General features: G+C 40.0%; 1 protein-coding gene across 1 annotated transcript; it reads right to left on the minus strand.

The window, feature by feature from the left end:
- Positions 1-5,784: 5,784 nt before the first annotated feature.
- Positions 5,785-8,080, minus strand: LOC133461276 (tripartite motif-containing protein 16-like). The gene has a single exon (XM_061742135.1). The coding sequence runs from the start codon at positions 8,053-8,055 to the stop codon at positions 6,379-6,381; it is 1,677 nt and encodes a 558-aa protein (XP_061598119.1). The 5' UTR covers positions 8,056-8,080; the 3' UTR covers positions 5,785-6,378.
- Between the last annotated feature and the right edge of the window lie 1,963 nt (positions 8,081-10,043).

The raw sequence follows: 10,043 nt of genomic DNA on the forward strand, positions 1-10,043 counted from the left end.
GAAAAGGTATTCTTTAGCAGCGGAGAGACTTTTTTCTTTTGCTTCCCTCTTTTTAACTCTGAAGGATGAGGTTGTGCAGGGAAAGCAGGATAAAAATAGAGGGAACCAGATGACAGAAGACAAGAATGAATAAGGGTCGAGACAAGGGGGAGAGAGGGGAAACGAAGGGATGGAGAAACGAGGAAATAAGGAGAGGGAGAATAGAGGCATGAGATGAGGCTCACAGAAAACAGGTAGAGATGAAAGGCTAAAGGAAATGAGGGGAGACGGGGAGGAGTGAAGAAGCCTGAATGGGGAGAAGAAGAGATGAAATAAATAAAGGAGTGATGAAAGGGAAGACAGTAAGGATGGGAGGAGTGGAGAGAGAGAGAGACGAGGAGAAGAGAGCAGTGACAAAAACAGATGAAGACGACAAACAAAGAGATGAAAAGGAGACGAGAGCAAAAAGGGGGAAGCGAGAAGCCATTGGAACAAATCGACATCTGTTCCCGGGATCCTATTAGAGCCCAGGCTGGAACAAGCTGCACGCACGAGCATCCTGATTGCTTCTGAACTGTTGTGGGAGCACATGCAAGCATTCGTGCACATGGAAACACACTGGCGCGCAGCAGAGCAGATACAACAACCAGGTGAAGACGCACGGACTGACTGAAGACTGGCGTGTGCCTGCCAGGGTTGGAATCAGGAAGCACCACCAGCAAGCCGGATGCTGGGATCCAGTAAAACTCTTGAGATGCAACTTCCTGATGCCTCCCTCCTCCCTGCTGACTCCACGTTCACTCACAAGCATTCAGAACCCAGCACCCTGGGGGGAGTAATGAAAGCTGTGATCTTCTGATGGAGGTGCAGGGAGTGGCTCCACGCGGTTATCGGCGGTGTATTCGTCCTCTTCTGCCTTTGGACTGGGCTCTGTGGGTGTCTGCTGGACTCTGCAGGCTCAGCACCGCCCCCTGCTGGACTACAGGAGCTACAGCCTAGTTCTTGAAGGAGTCCCTTTTAAAAGTGGCCCCTGTTTGGCAATTAAACACTGGTCTGGAGTAAAGGAGAAACGGTATACCGTGTGATTAGTTATTTTAATATTATGCAGCGCTGCCGGCACAAATCCACATAAAAAAACAATATGCACAGCTAAAGTACAAGCAGATAAGATGAATCATTATCCCAGGGTAGCAGGTCTACGATGCTTCATTCAAATAGCAGGGTATTGTTGATGTGCGTCGTTTTCATGCTCCGTGGAACGGCGTGGTCTTGTTGTCTTCAGAAGATGCAGATCTAGAAGACATCATTACGTTGCTTTCCAATGCTTTGTTCACTTGTTATGTGGAGAAGTTGTTTGTTTGGCACACTGCAGTGACGTCAGGCTAAAGCACAACCCAAATTTGAAAAAGAAGGAAAAGATGAAAGAAAGGAGAGAGAAAGGTGGACTATAGCAGACAGAGAGATGCATAATAGAGGCAGTATGACAAACATACTACGGTATATACATCTTCACATAAGCCCTCTACTATAGCCAGTGTTGGGTGTAACGCGTTACAAAGTAACGCGTTACTGTAACGAGATTACATTCGCCAGTAACGCAGTAATGTAACGCGTTACAGTTGTAATTTGGGTAATCCCGTTATAGTTACTCTAAGACAAGAAAAAATACGTTACTTTAGTTACTTTAAGCTTTTCAACTACATGTAGAACGGGAGAACAGAAAAGAAAATCAAACTTGCCTTTCATGCGTCTTCACGCGTTGCGCTGCAACACTTGTCTGACTTGAGGCTGATTTATGGTTCCGCGTTAAATCGACGCAGTGCCTACGGCGTAGGGTACGCGGCGACACACACCGTACGGTGTGCGTCGCCGCGTACCCTACGCCGCAAGTTTTGCATTGGTGTAACACAGAACCGTAAATCAGCCTTTAACGTGATTTTATGGGATTTTACGGGATTTTACGGGACTTCTGGTGCTGATCTGGGCACTGCAGTAATAAAGTTCCAACTACAGGACTGTCTCAGAAAATTTGAATATTGTGATAAAGTTCTTAATATTCTGTTATGCAATTTAAAAAAAACTAAAATGTCACATTCTGGATTCATTACAAATCAACTGAAATATTGCAAGCCTTTTATTATTTTAATATTGCTGATTATGGTTTACAGTTTAAGATTAAGATTCCCAGAATATTCTAATTTTTTGAGATAGGATATTTGAGTTTTCTTAAGTTGTAAACCATGATCAGCAATATTAAAATAATAAAAGGCTTGCAATATTTCAGTTGATTTGATGAATCCAGAATGTATGACGTTTTTGTTTTTGTAATTGCATTACAGAAAATCACAATATTCTAATTTTCTGAGACAGTCTTGTACATGTTGTTCATTGGCAATCCAGTTATGGTGCAGCTCAGGTGATATTGCGGAGTAATCCAAAAGTAATGTAACTAGTAATGTAACTAGTTACTTTCAGCAACCAGTAACTAAGTAGTGTAAGGGATTACTTTTTTTTAAAGTAACTAGTAATATGTAATGGATTACTTTTTTTGAGTAACTACCCCAACACTGACTATAGCATATATATGTGTGTGTGTACTGGCATGTTTCCCATTTGCATGTATGAACACAGCACTTGGCAAGGATCAACAGGTTATTTACTGCAAAGTCACTACTGTTGTCTTTAAGGTTGGTCCCAAATACTTTATCCTCTCGTTAGGGGGTTTAGGGGTCAAACAGGGGCCAGTGTTAGTGTCTAGTTTTTCCAGGGACTTTGTGTAGAATAAAACCTATTAAACCTGACAAATGCCTTAACAATACACGTACAAAACAGAATAGTCTGTGTAAGACAATCAGTCTTCCTATAATTACATCTCTGATGAGGACAGATTCTGTTTCACAAGTGTATTTGTACAGCAAGTTTCAACAGCAAAGTGTTTCAACATTGCTCTATAGCGACATCTGGTGGGCTCTGGCCCCAAACACAGAAACTCCCGAGCTTGTGGTGAACCTCAGCAGCACCCGTCACCAGAGGACCTGAACCATTAACTGTGACAGCAGGGAGCTGTTTCTCAAAGGAGCTTCAACAAACTCTGAGTTGATGTTGGAGAAACCTGCAGAGCATGTGAATGTGGAGACGAATTAAGATATTAGACCACTGTTTCATATCAATGACAAATGAATGTAGTATTTAGTTCTCAATGTCATATTATAGGAGCAATCCTGGTGGTGATAATTACAAACAAAAACTTGAAAGGGTTCTCGGCTAAAACATATTTCAGACAGGTAACTCAAAGGTAACAAACGCAGAACAGGCCCAGTGCGCAGGGCCTCATCTTCCAAAGGGGGCCACATTTTGCGCAAGGGGAGGCATTTGCATGGTAGCGCATATTAGAGACCTGTAAACTGACTGTGCAGTGATTGACAGCCCTCAACATCTGACCAATCAGAGGGCTGCGCGTGCAGGCAGGCTCTGGCAGAGCTGCAGAAGGTGAGATTTCAACATGTCGTCCAAAAGACATCACGAATCAGGAACGAGCAAGAAAAAAGGCAAAACACGAGGAAAGTCGTGCTTCACTTGAAGGTGGGTATGTTGTTGAGATAAAACTTGTAGCACAAACACCGAAGCTGCCACTCATTAGATAGAAATCTGTCTCCAGTCTCTGTCTAGACTGGAGGATTGGGTTTTTCCAGCGACCCTGATGAACATTGATTGAACTTTTTGTTAATGGCCTCTGCATTCACCTCTGTTGAAAAAGAGTGGTCACATGACCAGTCTGTTGCATATAAGCTACACATTTTAGCCAATATATAACAAATTGACTATAGTTGTATATCAACTTATGTTGTTAAGAAGTGTTTGACCTCATTGATGACTTTGCATCCAGAGAACAGAGACGTGTGCATCTGTAAAGGCACACGTGCATGTTTAGCTCTGATTCCAGACCTGCTGGACCTGCTTTGAATTTTTTTGGGGTACTGAGGTGGAAGAAGCTATCTGTATCTCAGATTGGTTTATTTATTTTTAGTTTTACATTTTTTATTCAATATGTATTTATTATTTCAGTTGAAATTTTTAATTTTATTTGACTCATCCAGTCAAACTACTGTATCTACATTACAGTACATTTGTTATTATTAATAAAGTTTGTCAAGTTAAATGGCGTGTCATTTTCGGTATGTTCATTTTCTACCCATGATACATTTGGGATGGGGAGAGGTGTGAGGGTCTGAGCGGGGGGCCTACAAATAACTTTACACCAATTTGGTCAGGGGCGGCCCTGCATACATGAGGCGTCTCAATGCAGGATGACAATGAAACAAAGGAAGCATACTGATTTAAAGGCATAAAGGATGATTCATTCTTACGATTCGAGTAGATAAAAACATCTTTAAGGTCAGTGTTTATTTCAAAACGGCACAGACCATGTTTAAAGCCTGGAATAATAGTTTACCTGGAAACATCCAAACGTTATTTAGGAAAACAGATGGTATTCATGATTTACGGAATAAACACACTTTTAAACAGACAATGGCTCATACTACATTGAAAAAGATGTGCATTTCAGTGTATGGTATAACACTCTGGAACAATCTTGATGAAAGTGTGAAGGTCTGCAAGAACATCAGGCTATTCAAACGCTGCTATAAGCAGATTCTCATACTGAACTACCAACAATTGATGTTATAATGACCATGATTTTTTATTTTATTATTTTTTCATTGTCTTTTTTTCTTCTGTGCATGATGCTTTTCTTTCTTTTTTAGCTACTTTTATTATGGTGATTGTTTTTGTTTTTTTTCATTGACTTTTTTTCCTTCTCTACTGTGCTTGATGCCTTTCGTTTTAGCTACTTTTATTATTGATTCACATGTCTTTTAATTACTTTTATATTGACATACTTTTCAAGAAGAAGGGTATACACTGTATATATGTATTGTTATTATTATTATTATTATTGTTATTGCTACTATTATTCTTTTATATATCGGATACTCTTATATTGCAAGAAGGGGCCGGACTAGATAAGCATTTGCGTCTTCCTGTCCCTTCTTGAACAAAACTGGTTGTGCTTTATTATTATTGTTGATGTATGTGTTTTAAATTGTTTTGTTCAAGATGAATAAAGATCAAATCAAATCAAATCAAAAGTGTTAATCTTTTTTTTGAACAGACTACCAGTCTGTTCACTTAATTGACCCAAGGCTATTATTTTGCTGCTCTCAGCAGTTTTGGTTTAATCAAGTGGCCAAGGCTGAATTTTCCATCACATTAACTTTGAGACTTTAGTTGAAGATACAAACTATCATTAGTTAAACAGATTGTACAGCGTAAGAGTTTAAATTAAAACTATGGTTACTTTCACGTTGAGTATACTCACATTTGTAAGGCAGCAGGGGATCTTTCATTTTTAAGTTTAACAGAGTTAAAATGTCTTACAGTGTAGTAGTTTGTGTAACGTGAGAGTCAGGAGACTGTCTGTGTTTGCTGTGTTAAGTATTCATCCGGAATGAACCGCAGAACATGAAGGAACATACCATTCATGTACAATAGTGCAGGGGAGTTTCAGACGATGGAAATCAGCCAATCAGAAAATAGAATCTTTTGTTGCCGGGTAAAGTCTGAGTTTCACCTTTAATCGTTCCAGGAATGAGGAGCAAAGGTAACCTAAGTTACAACACACACACACACACACACACACACACACACACACACACACACACACACACACACACACACACACACACACACACACACACACACACAAACAGGGACAGAATAACCACTGCCGTTCAAGGTTGTTTTATTATTTTTTATTATCATTATTATATCATTATAAGCCTCTTTTTAAATGAGCTGAGGGGACAATAAAGGTTTCAATCAATCAATCACATCCTTAATACAAATTAATTCATATAGCATGAATATTGTGAAGACACAATGGCCAAAACAGAGACATTCCTCTGCGCCTGCACCTTTATAGTTTCTTTAAAGCGTGACAGTTTTTTTCTGTCATCTACAAAGTCTCTCCCACACGTCCTTTCTCACGTCTATTTCTCCTTCACTCACATTCATCTGCTGCTCCACGTTGAACTCTCTCCATCTGCTCCGTTCAGAGGTTAGTCCAAGTTTGACATTTTTACATGTTCAGTTTTTACCACGTTCCTCTGAAAAACATGAAGGAACTGCAGAGAAAACAGGACAAAACAACAAACGCAACTATCAACAAGCCAGAAACCGAACAGCCAACCATCTGTCACCGTTTTATAAACTTTGATCCCTGCAGCATTAAATTAAAAACCTGGAAGTCAGTGTATAAGGTGGAAATAACAACAAAACATCAACTTATAGAACAAACAATCAATAAAAACTGAGAAAAAACACGAAGAGGAAAAACGTCTACTTGAGTTTACAGAACTCAGCTGAGTCTCCAGGACCGTAGTTAATCCTGACTCCAGCGTAGAGCGGCTGAGTGAAGGAGGTCTGGACTCTGTGCAGGAGTGTCATGGTTCCAGAGACGCTGTAGAAGGACAGAAAACCTGCTCTGTAATTTAGGTAAACTCCTATTCTGGAGGTCTGAGGACCTGAGATGGAGGAACTGATGTTGTTGTACCTAAATAAATATTTATCTGATAAACAATTTAGTGACCAAGATTTGTCATTACATCCAAATAAAATTTCAGGGGACCCCCCTGATCTCTTGATACTCTTGTATGCAACTGCTACACCAACCCCGTCTCCCTTCTTCTCCACCTCCCAGTAATGACGTCCAGTCAGACTCTCTCTACTCAGGACCTGAAGATAATCAGTGAATCTGTCTGGATGACCAGAATAAGACTGACTTTGGTTCATAAAAGTCACCTTTCTGTTCTCATCTGACAGCAACAGCCGTGTGTTTACTGTGTTTGGATCCAGAGAGATTTCACATGAATATTTCAAGAATCCAGCTCTGCTAGTTGGTTCTGGTTCTGGTTCTGACAGTAAAACATCCACATGAGTGATGGTCAGTGAGACGTTTGTCCACGTGTCTCTCAGGATGTCCTGTAGTTGACCTCTGACCTTTGACACAGCTGCTGTCACATCCTGAAAGTGCCTGAGAGGACGGATGCTGATGCTGGAGGAGTGTGTGGACTCACTGAGTGGTGACAGTGAGGGGTAGCTGTGGAGAAACTGGTTGTGGTCCTCGGTCTCTATGAGATGCTTCATCTCAGCCTCTCTCCTCTTCAGGTCAGTGACCTCCTGCTGCAACTTCTCCTCCAGCTCTCTGACTCTCCTCACTTCAGTTTCCTGCTGGGATCTGATCTGCTGCTTCACATCAGAGCTTCTTTTCTGGAGGAGAGAGATCAGCTCAGTGAAGATCTCCTCACTGTCCTCCACTGTTTTATCAGCAGACTGATTTATGGCCTCCACCTCCTGCTGAAGCAGCTTCACATCTTTCTCTCTGTCCTGGATCTCCTGCTGGATCTGTTGTCGACTCACCTCCATCTCTCTCTGCCTCTCAGTCCTTTCTGCTGCAGCCGAGACCGTGTCGTGGCCTTTATGTTCATCCAGAGAGCAGAGATAACAGATACACTTCTGATCAGTACGACAGAAAATCTTCATCACCTCACTATGACGGGAGCAGATGTTGTCCTGCAGGTTCATGGAGGGATCCACCAGCTTGTGTTTCTTTAATGCAGCCACATCATGATGAGGTTGAAGGTGTTTCTCGCAGTAAGAGACCAGACAGACTAAACAGGACTTGATGGCTTTCAGTTTTCTTCCGGAGCAGAAATCACAGGCCACATCTTCAGGTCCAGCATAGCAGTGATCAGCAGGAGCAGCTTGTAGTCCAGTCTTCTTCAACTGCTCCACTAAAGCTGCTAACATGGTGTTTTTCCCCAGCGCAGGTTTCGGTATAAACGTTTTTCTACACTGAGGACAGCTGGGGAGTTTCTCCTTTTCATCCCAGAAGGTTTTAATACAGTCCATACAGTAACTGTGTCCACAGGGAATAGTCACCGGATCCCTTAAAAGATTCAAACAGATCGAACAAGAGAAGGTTTCTCGGTCCAGCTGATCTCCTTTCTGCGCCATCTCACCTCTCGATAACAGACTGAAACAGTTTCACTTCCTCAAACGTGAAACCAGGAAACACTGGTCTGATTGGATCTACCGGTCTGAGAGCAGGAAGAAAGTTCCAGGAAGAAGACAAACTCTGGATTTAACCCTTTAATATCAGACATCAGTTTACAAGTAAACGTCTTTTTACCTCAACTTTTATTTTATCAAAAAATAATATAAAAAAAATGTAATTTAGGTTTCATTTCAGACAGATTAATTATTTTTAATCTTTTAATTTAATTTTTTTTTTTATAGTTTATAATTCTTGTAAATTTCAGATGAACAGAAACTTTATGTAGCAATTACAGATGAAAAAAGATGAACGCTGGGATTTTCATGAAAGTCTTGGTTTAACAGATGCATTTTAAGTCATTTGTGAGTTTATTTTCCCAGCAAAGTTTTATTTCATAAAGGTCCACATGTTGTTTTACATTATAATCCACATTTGAAACGTTTTCTAACATTTCCTCTTCATTTTCCAGCATGTTCTGTGTTTCACTGACAGAAATCCAGATGCAGGTCTGAACAACAGATAAAAGAGCAGAGAAACTGTTGGTTGAACAAAGAAGACGTCTGATCAATCACATCCTTCCAGAACCTTCTCACATGAAAGCAAAGTTTTAACATTTTCTGACTCCAAGCGCAGCATTCAGCTCCAATAAACTGTTTTCATGCTGTGGATTTGAGGATTTGTAACATTTGCACAAACTCAGAAAAATACACCAACAAAATGCCGTCAGGGGGTAACAACAATACAGAGGCGAGCTTTCATACAAAAACATTGTAAAGAAAAAAAAGAACCTTTTGTTGCTCCATCTTAAGGCAGGAGCAGCCATTGAGATTGTGGTGGACCAAGCCGGTTAAGCACGAGGACACAAAGATTTTAAAGAAAAAGAGGGTTTTATTACCAAAATAGACTTTTACAAGATGGACTCTTAAAAGAGGTCAAAATGAAGAAACTAAACAGTAACAGCCTCCACACTGAAACAAAACCAAACTCACATGAAACATGAACAAACACACACAAGGAACTTAAATAGTGGCTGATCAGACCAATGACACACAAGGGGTAAAACACTAAACAAATAAACAATAATAAACATAAAATAAATAAACAAATTAACAAATAAGGTAAACAAACAGTGAGAAAGGCAGTTGTTCTAATTTAATCCTTAAATACAAAATTAGACTAATGAACTTAAATTATTGTGAATAGTTAATAAACAATGAATATACAAAATAGACCAAAGTGTCTGTGCATGATGTTATCACCATTTATAGCCGTGGGGCGGCAGGTGCTGCCATCACAGAGATGCAGGTTCACTCTTTGGTGTTGCCTCAGTACCGACTCCAGTGTTGCACCACACACCGATCTGACTGCTGCTGTTTTCAGCCTGAAGTCATTTAAATTGTGTAATGTACTGTAAATCATATACATGGATAATATAACCTATGTCTGTATGCAGTACATATATTTGTTTTGGATGCATTTATTCATTAAAAAAAGCATGTTCTATTTGTGACTTTGATATCAAAAAAGTGATTAGGCCCCAGTTAAGCTGGTCAAGTCATATCATGAATAAAATCCTTAACAAGCTGTAAAAGCTACAAGTGGGAAAAGGGCAAGCACCAAAAACTACTGAAAGGGAATTGAAACAGGCTTAAAATGAAGACTTGATCTGTTCACAAGTGGTGTTTCAACGTTTCACCTTATTTAAGTTCATTTTACTCATCTATTCTCTCTAAAAAGTATATTGAGATTGTTTCTGTTCTGTTCTGCGGATTACTGTGACAAACTAATAATCTAATTTAATAAGACAATGCAGTTAAATAAACAAACATAGTTTTAATTGAAAATATCAGTAATTTCTGCTTCATGCAAAACCTTTGGGTTGTATAATGCCCTTTATGGTTGGTCTGTACAAGAACATTTCAAGACATTATCAAGACTTTGAACTGAG

The sequence above is a fragment of the Cololabis saira genome, chromosome 15, assembly GCF_033807715.1.
Source record: "Cololabis saira isolate AMF1-May2022 chromosome 15, fColSai1.1, whole genome shotgun sequence".
NCBI classification, from domain to species: Eukaryota; Metazoa; Chordata; class Actinopteri; order Beloniformes; family Belonidae; genus Cololabis; species Cololabis saira.